The sequence below is a fragment of the Peromyscus californicus genome, unplaced genomic scaffold, assembly GCF_007827085.1.
Source record: "Peromyscus californicus insignis strain IS unplaced genomic scaffold, ASM782708v3 Scaffold_18__1_contigs__length_77618521, whole genome shotgun sequence".
NCBI lineage: Eukaryota > Metazoa > Chordata > Mammalia > Rodentia > Cricetidae > Peromyscus > Peromyscus californicus.
Window position 1 is genome coordinate 28695540 of NW_026294480.1, and position 12751 is coordinate 28708290.

The following is a 12751-nucleotide window of genomic DNA, read 5'->3' on the forward strand; positions in this document are numbered from 1 at the left end:
AGGTCTCTGTGAGTTCGAGGCCAGCTTGGTCTACATAAAGAACATACTTACTCTTAATGTGAGAAGGAACTCATTGAAGTCTATCGTCCCATTTCCATCTCTATCAAATCTCCGGAAAAGTTCTTCTGCCTCTTCCTTCTCCATGACCACGGCATAATCATTTAACCCTTTCAAAAACTCTTTGAAATCAAGGGTTCGGTTGTTGTTGTCATCCATAATCCGAAACACTCTGAAGACAACAACATGGAAAAAAAAACCCACAAAGAACAACGTGTAAGTGTGAAGATGCAAAAAGTGAACCGCTCCCATTTGCTTTCAAATAAAATACAGAAGTTTGAGATTTTTCTCTGCAGACTCACTATTGAGCTCAGAGGTTCTCAAGCAAACCTTTGGACACATGTTGTGCATGGACACACATACACACAGAGAAGGTGACAATTGCACTGTTTGACTCTAATTACATGACATGAACATTAGTTATCTTTTCTGTCTCCTGAACATCTGGGTGTGAAGGCTTGGCTGTCAGGTACACTGGTGCTGATAGAGGTTGGTAGTGCCTGCTGAGGCTGGTGTCTACTGGAAGGAAGTCAGGTAATTGGAGTCATGCCCTTGCAAGGGATACTGCCTGGACCCTGCCTGCTTGCTTCTTTTTTGCCTCCCAGCCACCAAGAACAGGCAGCTTTACCCCTACTGCATGCACCCTGTGCTGAGGCCCTGCCCTGCCACAGGCCCAAAGCAATGAAGTTCATTGATCATAGACTGAAGCTTCTGAGACTGTGAGCCAAATGGACTTTTTCACCTCATAAGTTCATTATCCCTGGTATCTTGTTATAATAATGAAGAGCTACTAATATAGGTCACCCTTTCTGGAATACATGTTTGCTAATAAATCTGTAGTTTCCTCATCTTTAACTTAAACAAATCCCAAAAAAAATATAGGCAAGCAATTGAAGCATAGGTTTTTTCTTATTAATCATATGAACCTTGGTAAAATCTCTAGAAACTAATATCAAGCATAAATAAAGCTTCTATTTCTCCACCATATGCACACTGACCACATAAACTATATAGATGCTGCTTTGTCTACAGGAAACCTCTGCTTAGAAACACGTCTGTTATAGCCAAGGAATGTAATCATTCCAAATACACAGTATCTACAACTTTTATAAAAGAAATGGTATGTCTTCTCATTGATTTTGTGATGTTTAAGGTCTTTCTGTAAATATCATACTGTGCTGTTATGATCTTCCTTTTTTCCACTCTTTCTCTTCTACAGCATACACCACTTCCCATACTACAGCCCTAAGAATTATATTTTTTCTAGAATCCTAACAGACAGAATTATCATTTAGGATTTCAAAAAGATGAGCTTGACTTCTAGTTCTGCAGCAACAATAGCTATGGAAACTTGAGTATAACTGGGTCTCATTTTTCCATAAAAGTCTACACTGTTGACCCTTCATTTCTAACTAATGCTAAAATAATATGCAATTTCTAAGTTGTGACCTACAATTTTCTTATTGCCAGTTCTGTGTAACTATGAGAGATTCAGATGCAAATGACACAAAAGCAGATGCTGGACTGTAGGGAGGAAGTGGACCAGCAAGAACGAGTAAAGAAACACAAGAGGACAGTACGGAGAGAATGAATAAGAATGGAGATACAGACGTGTAAAATAACATAATGAAACCTTTTACACTGAATGGCAATGAAAAACAGAAAAGTAAATAAAATGCCAGACACTTGTTCATTTATATGTCATATTTTATTTGAAAAACTAGAAAGAGCATTTTGGACACTGAATAAGTAAATAAGTACATCATGCAGACTTGAATATGGGCTATATGGTGGCAGAGTCCATCTCTATGTTTTTTTATTTTTATAAATTTACTGTGTAGGAAACAATCTATTAATATTCATCAGCTAGATGAGTTAGTGAATAAATTTTCCTGCTACAACAAATAGGCTGATAATTTCTTTTTTAGAGATAAATGTGAAATAAATAATATATTGCTGACACATCTTGGAGTGTTCAACAAACTTCACCATCAGCTGGGCATTTTATAAACTGCCAAACATTGGATTAAACACTATAATATGAAATACATAGGTGAATGAGACACTGACTCTACCCTTTAGGAATTTATTCAGAGATGGCAAGATAGGAAGGGGGGGCAATCCTCTATTCTGAGTTCTGGCAAGGAGAAGCATTTCAGATCAACAGTAGTTTGTAAAACATCCCTTGTCCATCTGTGGAAGCAAGAAGATAGCTACCAAAGGTTAAAAGAGATAAAATAAATATGGACAAGTGGGTCCATGGAAGAATATGAAGAATTTTAATCTCCTTAAGTTCTAAAGGCCTTAAACCTTGTTATATGTTAAAAAGTAACTGCAAAGGTTTCATGAACAGAATATCAACAAGACAAAATTTTAGAGACCCTTAGAAAGAGCTGGTTGAAAGAATTAAAATACAGAAACTTGGCAGTGAATGAAGCAGTGATAACGTTGGGAGGAAAGTCCAGGAGGAAGAGGTTGAGAGTCTACACATAAGCATCGGAAATGTCAATGAGAGAAGACCTCAAAATGCTGTAGAAATCAAATCATCAGTGTGGTGGACTGATGAAGATAATTCTCAATTTTCCAACTCAAGAAATGATGAGTGTTGGTAGCTCCATTTACAGAAAGGACTGATTCATCTTGCCTTTGGGTAGTAAAGCAACTACCTGAGATTTTCACTAGTTGCTAATTAGTTATAAACTTAGAGTGTCTTTTCTGATATACGATATAAATCAGAGCTCAAGAAAGGATTTTTTTTTTTTTTTTGCCCAGTGTGTACAAGGGGACAGAGTAAAGATGAGCTCTCTCAGCTGTGCAGAAGACAAATGGTGAATTCAGGATATCAGCCATGGAAATAGGAGCTATCTATATTTCTTGGCTAGTAGGAAGTGTTTAAGGAAGAATATATACTATTAAAACTCTCCAGACTTCGGTGTCAAACAGTAAAGGTGCCAAAATGATAAAAGAATCATCTTGATGTAGAACTTCCAAATAAATACTTAAGACGGGCTGGAAAGATGGTTCCACGAGCATTATGTTTCACAGAATGAGTGCTCTGCAGCTTGGTAGATGGCAGTTACTCATTAAAGAGTGGTTTTTCAGAGGCAAGATTGGTGAGAATGTTTGTGTTTGTGGGGGTATATTTACTGGGGTCTGGACTTAGAAGAAAGTGAAGTGCCTGCCTTTCAATAGATCCTAAGGCAGGGGTAGAGAGAGGGCTTCCCTCTACATAAACTGAGGACAGACTAAGGAAGACAAAGGCCAACAATAAGGGAGACAGAAGGCAGTTAAACAGGAAGCCCAGGGTGAGATGAGAGCAGCTCACAGTGGAAGGGCTAGTTTAGATGGAGGTGGAGTGGTAACAAAAGGTGGGAATGGCGTGGGTAGCAGGAAGCATCCAATTGCATGATCATTAGCAGAACACACGTCAGGGTTCCTCAGAGGCCTGCACTGAAGACAAGGAAGTGAACCTAAGATGGAGGACTTAGAGGTTGGAACCACACAATACTGAAAGGAAGTAGCTTGTGAGAGCATGAATAGCAAGGTCCATATATCTACATCTGAACCTGTAACAGAGCCACGCCTAGTTTAAGAAGGCATGGAAATGCCTTGTGGATTTGTTTCTTGGGAGTTCTTTGAGGAGCTTCCCTAGGTGCCCAGTACGTGGCTGAGAGTTTGTGAAGCCTCTGGGTGTGAGGTCGGATTCTCCTTAAACAGACATCCTGTACTTCTTTATCAAACATCTTCTCATACCACTGAAAGGCACATTTACAAGACATTTACTCTTAGTCTCAGTCCTCCATTGGACCTGCAGAAGCTTGTCCACACATGAGGCCACCCAAATATGTACAAGGCCAGGCTTACTTTAGACATTCAATATAATTTGTGAAAATACACAAGATCAGTTCTTAGTAGGCTCACAGTCTCCTTGGGATTTTCAGTACTCAAGTCTACTTGCACTATCAAATATCAGGGAATACAAGAAGAATCACCTGAACCATATAATACTACTGGGGATGAACACTGAGTTATCACATGGACAGTTAGAGTGGCAAGCGAGACATGATAGCTTGGCTGGGAGCAAAATCCAAATTCTCTTTTAGACAAGATCTCATGTAGCCAAGGCTCCTAGCCTCAACTCATTATGTAGCCAGAAATTATTTTGAACTGCTGATCCTCTTGCCTCCATCTCCCAAGTGCTGGGATAACAGGCATATGTCACCATGCCTATTTTTCCAAATTTTTTTAATCATTGCTCCATTTCCTTCTTCTACCCAAGTTTTGGGGAGGGCCTCTCTCCTTGTCCTTCCAAGTGTCTGTACTACTAGGCATGTTTTCCTTTACCTCAATTGCCCCAGGAGCTCCCTTTCCTTGGAACAGACACATGCTTTGATGGATTTGGGGCTAAGAACCAGATATTGTCACGAGGACTCAGAGATCAGCTCTCCCAAACAATGAATTTCATAGATAAGAAACTGAGGCCTTGAGAGAAAATGATTTGCCCAATATCATAAAGTCAGTGTAATGCTCTCCTAGACAATTCTGATCTTTCTATTTCCTTTCACTGTATCCCCAACTGTGGCAGTTTGAAGGAGAATGACTCCTATAGGTTCCTATGCCTGAATTTTGAGTTCCCAGTTGGTGGAACTGGGAAAGATTAAGAGGTGTGGCCTTACTGGAGAAGACGTGTGTCTCTGGGCTTTGAGGTTTCAGAAGCTCACACCATTCCTAGTTATATCTCCCTGCTTCCTGTTTGTGGATTAGGATGTAAGCTCTTAGCTACTACTCTAATGCCATGTCTGTTTGCCTGCTGCCGTGATGGTCATGGACTCTGTCCGGAACCATAAGCCCCAAATTAAATGTTTTCTTTTATGAGTTACATTAGTCATAGTGTTTTGTCACTGCAATAGAAAAGTAACTAAGACACCATCCTACCTGCCAAGTCCTTTGATGCCTGCGGAGCCCCTGGCCAGGCATTGTAATCTCAGTCTTTCAATAGGATCAGTAGCTGTGGAGAGCTTTTTCTTGGATTGGATTGCCATCTCACGGTCATGGCGTGCTGTCCCTGCCATCTGAAAGGAGAATCCACAGCATGTTAATGGAATTCAGACCCCACTGCACAGCTCTGGCTGGGCAGTCAACAGAAGGACACTTACATCTCTCTTTCATCCAGCCTCCAGGAAATATTCTCAAAATTCCTAGAATTTACAATTCTTAACTATGCCAATTTTGTGCCTGGCATGTTTAAAATTTACTTTTCTAGTTTCAAAAACACATGCTCTCTTCACTCTGGACAATAAGTAAGTACAGTCATTTCCCAACATGCTTTGATATTTCTGAAGCCCTTCTCCCTTCAAACAAATCCTTAATAGTGAAAGAAAAGGGGCCAGGAAAAGGTACAAAAGCAAGCTGCTAAGGATGCTAAATTTGAACAAATCAGAATGTATGTATATATGGCAGTGATAGAAGCCATGTGGCATGGACCATTAGTAGGAGTTAATAGTGTATTTCTCAGTACTCACTGTTTGAACCAATTGTGTGATATATATTTGAACATTCCTTTACACTGTGTGAGTGTATGTCGCTGTGATTGGTTTAATAAGGAAGCTGACTGGCCAATAGCTGGACAGGATAAGTTTAGATGGGAGAACCAGACTAAAGACACTGGGAAGAAGAGCAGAGTCAGAGGAGTTGCCAGACAGACAGAGAGAGGGAACAGGAGATGCAAGATGAAGGAGAAGTAATGCCATGTGGCAGAATGTAGATTAAGATAAACGGGTTAATTTAAGTTGTAAGAGTTAGCTAGTAATAAGCCTGAGCTATTGGCTTAGTATTTATACTTAATATTAAGTCTCTGTGCGTTTATTTTGGAGACTGCAGTCCTGACAAAAACTCCTCTTACACACACACACACACACACATACACAGTGTATATATATATATATAGTACTCTGACTCTGACTCTGCCTTTCTTCCCAGTGTCCTTAGCCTGGTTCTCCCACCTAAACATATGCTGTCTAGCTATTGGCCAGTCAGCTTCCGTGTGTGTGTGTGTGTGTGTGTGTGTGTGTGTGTGTGTGTGTGTGTGTGTGTAATATTTATAATGCCCTATATCCCTTTGATCCTACATTTAATGTTCTACTCTTGAGTTTAAATGCTGAGTTCTGTTACTTTTGTCTTCACTGTGATTCTCAATATGAGTGTGAGTAATGCTTACCAGTAACTCATATACTGTCTTTAATAGGTTAATGCCCCTCAATACTGAACAATGTTTATAGGAAAGAAAAAAAAACAGTCTCTCTCTCTCTCTCTCTCTCTCTCTCTCTCTCTCTCTCTCTCTCTCTCACACACACACACACACACACACACACACACACACACACACCTATATTGCTCTCCTAGATCTTCTTTTCTGTAAGAAATATTCAGGTATAAGAGAAGGTGACCTGAGCAGTCGAGACCTGGGTTCTCAGATCTCTTATTTCAGTGGGAAGAGCCCAAGACCAAAAGCCTACAAATCTGGGCTTTGGTTTTCCCTCTCCAAACCCATCCCTGGTAAATATGAGTTTGAGCCAAAGCCTCCATTATCTACTGTCTGGGACAATAGAGATGTAGAGGAGACAGTAGACAGGAGAGACGAGAACACATGGCACGAGGATCTGCTCAGCACCTGTCCAGGGGCTTCATACTGCGTCATGGAGGGCATCACATGCCATAGCAGAACAAGCACATCAGCCGCAAGCCCCATTCTCTTTTGGTAAAGCCATACTGTAACCATCAGGGAGGGCATTACATGCCATAGCAGAATAAGCATGTCAGCCCCAGGCCCCCTTCTCTTTTTGTGAAGCCACACTGTAGCCATCCTGGAGGCCCCACCCTGTGGACTTCTTTTAACTTTGATTATATCACAAACCTCCCACTGGAAAGTGTCCTTGACATATAAACTTTGGAATTAAGTTTCTAACACATGAATTCGGGAGCATACATTAAAACCACAGCAGGAAACTAAGAATGGACTAGTAAAATGACTTTCCTGTAAGTTCCGACAAACAACAGACACTGGGTTCTTGAGTCCCAGCAGATTATTTCTCCTCTACGATATGTAACAATATGTAAGGAAGTCAAAGTGTAATTTGCTGGCACTTCCTTATGCAAAATCAAAACAGACTTTGGGAAGACCAGACACTGGGAATCTAGACTGCAACCACTTCTGCCTTCTGAAGTCGATTCTACTAAGGGTGATGTAGGCTGCTATTTCTGGATATTGTAGGGTAAAAGGACAGGCTGAAGAAACCCACTCTGGCCCTGAAACCCAAGCCAGTGAAAGAAACACTTTAGCCCTGAAACCAGAGCCAGCTCTGCCCCTGACCTACTAAACCAAACAATCCCTGATCATGAAAACCAACCAATCCCTGTGCAGAAAATCTTCTCCCTGGAAAAAAAACCTCCAACGCTCAAAAGCCCTATATAAGCCCCTCTGCCTGGCCAGTTGTCAGCTGTCATTTTCTACCCCCACAGAGGCAGCCACTGTCCTGGATTCCTCCTTCCCTAATAAATCTCTTTCTTAAAAGAAAGATATTGGGTGAAGATCTTTCCTCAGTGAGGAGCAGAGTCTCTGCTGGGAATCTCCCTTGGGAGCAGAGAAGAGCAGAAGAAGAAATGGATACTTCTGCTGGGAAGCTCCCTTAAGGGGGAGGGAGCCAGAGCAGAAGTAACAACTTTTCCCAGGAGCTGACCAGCAGGTTGTTATACTTCTGCAGAGGTTTCCCCTTTAGCTGAGTGAAGCAGAAGAAGTAACACCTTGGGCCAGAGTTAAGAAGAAAGGAATGCCTCTGCTGGGAAATTCCTTTAGGGGAGCAGAGCAGAAGAAAGATATCTATCTCTACTGGGAAGCTACCTTGGAGGGTAGGGCAGAGCAGAGCTCAGCTGTAAGGTGCTCTGTCAGAGAGAAGCAGGATTGCTACATGCTGCAGGGAGACCACCTCCACCACACCCCAGTTTCAGGTACAGCCTGACTTCCCAACAAGTCAGGATACCCTTCTCCTCACAGCTATAGCTATCCAGGATACCTCCCTTCACAGCTGTAGGGATAGCCTGAGTTTCCAAAAAGTCAGGATACCTTTTCCCTCACAGCTGCAGGTATCCAGGATACCTCCCTTCACAGCTATAGGGATAGCCTGACTTCTCAAGAAGTCAGGATATCTTTCTCTCCAGAGCTGTAACACTTGCAGATATAACTTGATAAATTCGGGGGGGGGGGGAATTACAGCCAAGCGTGATACAGGAAATGTTCACATTAACCATCATTTTTCATCATTTAGTCACTTGATCCATCAACAAACAGCCAATATTAACCATGACCTCTTCAAAGCTAGGAGTGGGAGGGGTAACTTGGAGAACCAAGATCTTGAATGGCATAGAATCTTAAACTGAATTCTGAAGCCTCATATTAAAGCAGAACAGGAAAAATAAAGTTTGAAAGATGTGGAGTTTGAGAGGAAGGCAGGGGAGAGTAATGTTTCCAATAAATAAAGGGCAAGACATACTCAGAGCTCTGAGGTTTGAATAACACATCCCGCTGCAGACTCCAAACATGATGTCATGATTTCACTGACATCACAACCCCGGTTAAAGTGTGTCTGACTCTTTGGCCACAACATTATAAACTGTCAGGTTTAACTCAGTTTAGAAGGCACTCCTTCCCAATGCATGGGACCACAGCACCACCAGGTGTTGGCTCATCATATGTACAGTTCCCTTGTCAGAGGCACAGTTCAGTCCATTCATTCAACAAACCTCTGCCCAGTTTGCTAGGTTTGGGGGAAGAGGGGGCACACAGACAGCCTTCAAAGCCTGGAATCTCCCTCTAGTCCTGATACTGAGCTACAGTTCAACCCAACAGGAAGAGCACAGGTATCACAGCTTCGGCATGTGGGACTTTCTGAGACACCAGAGAGGAAATGATACCTACATTTTACTCATAATAGAAGACATATATATATATATATATATATATATATATATATATATAATACACACACACACACACATATATATATATATGCTAGGACTGTGAATGTGCAACAAGTAAGAACACTACATATTTTAGATGACTGATATACCACATGCTTTGGCCAAAGCAAAAAAGTAAATAGCCAAAGTAGAGAAACACACCATTTTTATGTTTATGTTTTTTATTTTTATTACATTTGCATGAGTGTGTCTGTGTACATGTATGTCACATATGTGAGGGTACACAAGGATGACAGAAGAGAGAGATGGATACCCTGAAGCTGGTTACAGGCAGCTGTGAGCTGCCTGACATGATGTTCAGATTTGAACTTGAGTCTTCTGGAAGTGCTGCATGAAGCCCTAACTCCTGAACCATGGAAGACTGGTGGAGATTGGAAGGGAGTATTAGAAGGGGAAATATGAAGAAGGATAAAACCAGACAGGTAAGTGACATCACAAAGTGTGGGATGAAGGCAGAGGATGGTGGCTATAAAAAGGAAGGAAAAGTGATGTAAGAGAACACTGAGGGTACAGCGTGGAGAAGTCACAGAAGACGGGACACGCAGCCAGGATGAGCCTGTTGTGTCCAATGTGATGCCTGGACCCTGTGGACAGTGACAGATCCATCTAAAATGCCAAGTGACTGAGCTTCAGGTTTGAGGGGAAAGGAGGACCAGGGCTCTATCCAGAGCTGTTGGTTGCCTCTGCTTTCCTCACCCTCACCCACCCACACCCACAATGGCAGGCGAAGGGACATTCACAGAGCAGCAAAAGGTGGGGACTTGGAGATCTTGGGCAGAGGATGAGTGGAGCAGCCCCCTCTCAAAGGAGACTCATGGCACTGGGCCTGTGCAGGCTGTCTCATTCCACTGCTCTCTTGTACAGCTGACTGCCACCGTCAGAGTTCTCAGCCCAGATTTCCAACATTCGTGTCAGATGGGACGTGGAAATGCACAGAGATCTGCTTCTGAGAGCATTTCTTAGAGATTCTGTTTAGGCTGGCCCTTAGGAAAAGTGATTCACTCAGGCCCCGACCTACATTTCTGCTTCTGCACTTCATTGGTTGTGTTTGGTGCTACCTTGTGGCAGAAAATTGAATTACTCTTCCCTCCTTCCTTCCCTCCCTCCCTTCCTTGTACCCTTCCTCCCTCTCTCTATTCCTCTCTTCCTCTCTCCCTCCCTCTTTCCCCCACTACATAGTCAGCCTGTAAACACAAAAGTAGTCCCAATCACCAGAGATCTCTAGTATATTGACCCACACATCCTAAAACACCAATATTTTCCACATCCAGGTTATTATTATTTTTTTCTTTTTTTTTTTTTTTTTTTTGGTTTTTTGAGACAGAGTTTCTCTGTGTAGCTTTGGAGCCTGTCCTGGAATTCACTGTCTAGCCCAGGCTAGATCACAGAGATCTGCTTTCCTATGCCTCCCGAGTGCTGAGATTAAAGGCATGTGCCACCACTTCCTAGCTCCAGGTTATTATTAAGTCCAAAGAAATGTCTTACCGCGTCCTCAAAAATGAAACCCCGCCCTTGGTTTCCCTGATAAGCAGTCAAGGGAACTGGAGCAGCTTTGGCCTGCTCAAATAAAACCACAAGAAAGGAGTCAGTCTGGGAAGATGCAGAGGGGAGAGGACAGACTTATACAATGGAAGGCCGAGCAAAGGATGGGCAGGGAATATGTGCCAAGGTGGAGATGCCTTCTCTGCTGGCTGGCAGGGATGTGCACCACAGTGACTGGCTAGGTCTCATTTGGTTTCTGCCAGTCTTCCTTTACCCCCTAGTGCTTGTTATGCTGAGTCACAGGGAAACCTGTACTGCAAGACAACCATCCTACTGGGTGGCAGTCACATGAGCCCAGCCCCTAAGAACAGCAAGTGCTAGCAAAGCTGTACTGATTTTTCCCAAAGGTTGTTCCGTCCTTTTAATGTTGTCAAGCCTATTTCCCCCACTGCTATACCAAGCAATAGTTTCGGTTTTTCTTTTGTTTTTTACCTTAAGTGCCAATTTAGACATTTCTGTAGTTGTTAAGTGTCCACACCATCGAATTAAACTTTTCCAAAAAAAAAAAAAAAAAAAAAAAAAGACATAGTGTTGCTGTAATGATTCCTGTAGTTTTAAAACATTGTTCTGTACAAAAAGAACAGAGTAGAAAAGCAATCCACAGAGCATGGGGCTGCCGGTTAAAGTGGGAGAGCTTGAAGCAATTCTGAGGAGGGGAGCATGCTTGCCTTCACTCCAGTGCCCCTCCTGCCTCTGTTACCTCAGACCTCATCCGGAGGAGCGTGGCCGTACCTATGTTGCCCTCACAACTATTGTCAGTAAAAATTTGTTGAGCTTTCTGGCTCCAGAAGCGAAGTTCAGTCACTCTGATGGGGTCTTAGTTTAGCATTGCACTCAAATAGCTCAAGCTGACGTCAGAGACAAGAGCTAAGAGGCGTCTCTTCTTTGGGCTGGCTAGGCTCAATGTGATCTAAATCCTATTCTATAGATATGCTACTGGTCTCTCTCCCCCATTTCCTTACCCCTCTTCCTCCCTTTAACAAAAATAATTTAAAAAGAAAGAAATCTATTCCCTAGAGTTGTAGGGGATAAAGTCCACCACCAAGACGCTGCAGTTTAGTGACTGGTAAGAACATCTCTTTCCTATCAATGTGGTGCTATGAGCTCTATGTTCTTCAGAAGTCTGTTCTTTATTTTTTCTATTAATGCTACAATGAAATTAAGTACTGATCCCCATGTTTGTGATGGGACATATTTCCTAAGTATCATTGTTTTAGTTAGGGATTGTACTGCTGTGAGAAAATACCATGGTCAATGCAATAGGAAGAAAGGATTTTTTTTCATCTTACAGTCCATCACTGAGAGAAGTCAGGGCAAGAACTCACAAAAGGCAGGAACCTGGAGGCAGGTGCTGATACAGAGGCCAAGGATGTGTGCTATTTACTGGCTTGCTTCTCATGGCTTGCTCAACCTACTTCATTATAGTACCTAGGAACACCAGCCCAAGGTACCACCCACAGTAATCTAGTCCCTCCTACATCAACTATTAATCAAGAAAGTGCACCAAAGGCTTTCTCACAGGCCAATCAAGTGAGTGCATTTTCTCAACTGAAGTTTCTTGTCTAAAAGGACTCTAACTTGTGTTAGCTTGACACAAAATTAGCCGGCGCAATCATCATTATAAAATACTTACTTCATAACTTCATTTTCTTGATTTTTTTTATTCATTCAACTAGTCTTAGGACTCCTAATTCAAGGACAGGGAACAGTGTTTAAGGAGCCCATAGAGCCTGGAGGACAAAGTGTAAAACATTCAATTTCAAGATCACAGAATGTTGATCCTACATTTATTTGTTCAACTCTGATAATGAATATCTCCTTAAATGCTGTGTCATGGCACCTAATTTGTCTCTTGCTGGTCTTCATCATGCATTCAATATGCTTATTAAATATCTATTCTGTGCTACACAGTAGCAGTGCATGAAGAAGTGCCCAATATTTGACCTTTACATTCTCAGGGAAGGTTTTAACTCTTCAGTTTGAACTACAGTTGATTTTGGAGAAACTGGGAACTGATTAAAAGTCATGCCAATCCTTTTCTCTCATATATTGTACTTCCAATTGGTGGCCTTCAGAACAAGTTCTAGCCATTGAGACCCAAATAAGAATGTGGAAGACT

At 42.1% G+C, this 12751-nt stretch overlaps 1 protein-coding gene across 3 annotated transcripts in view; it reads right to left on the reverse strand.

Annotated features, from left to right (window-relative positions):
* Positions 1 to 12751, reverse strand: part of Capsl (calcyphosine like) — a 32991-nt gene that overhangs the window by 11909 nt on the left and 8331 nt on the right. For all 3 annotated transcript variants that reach the window (XR_008219448.1, XM_052743152.1, XM_052743151.1), the window contains exons 2-3: positions 4993 to 5129; positions 52 to 229 (exon numbers count right to left, since the gene is read on the reverse strand). Coding sequence is in view for 2 of the 3 variants with exons in the window: in XM_052743152.1 (XP_052599112.1) it covers positions 52 to 229; positions 4993 to 5129 (315 nt within the window). In the remaining variant the exon portion in view is untranslated. The remainder of the gene's footprint in view (positions 1 to 51; positions 230 to 4992; positions 5130 to 12751) is intronic.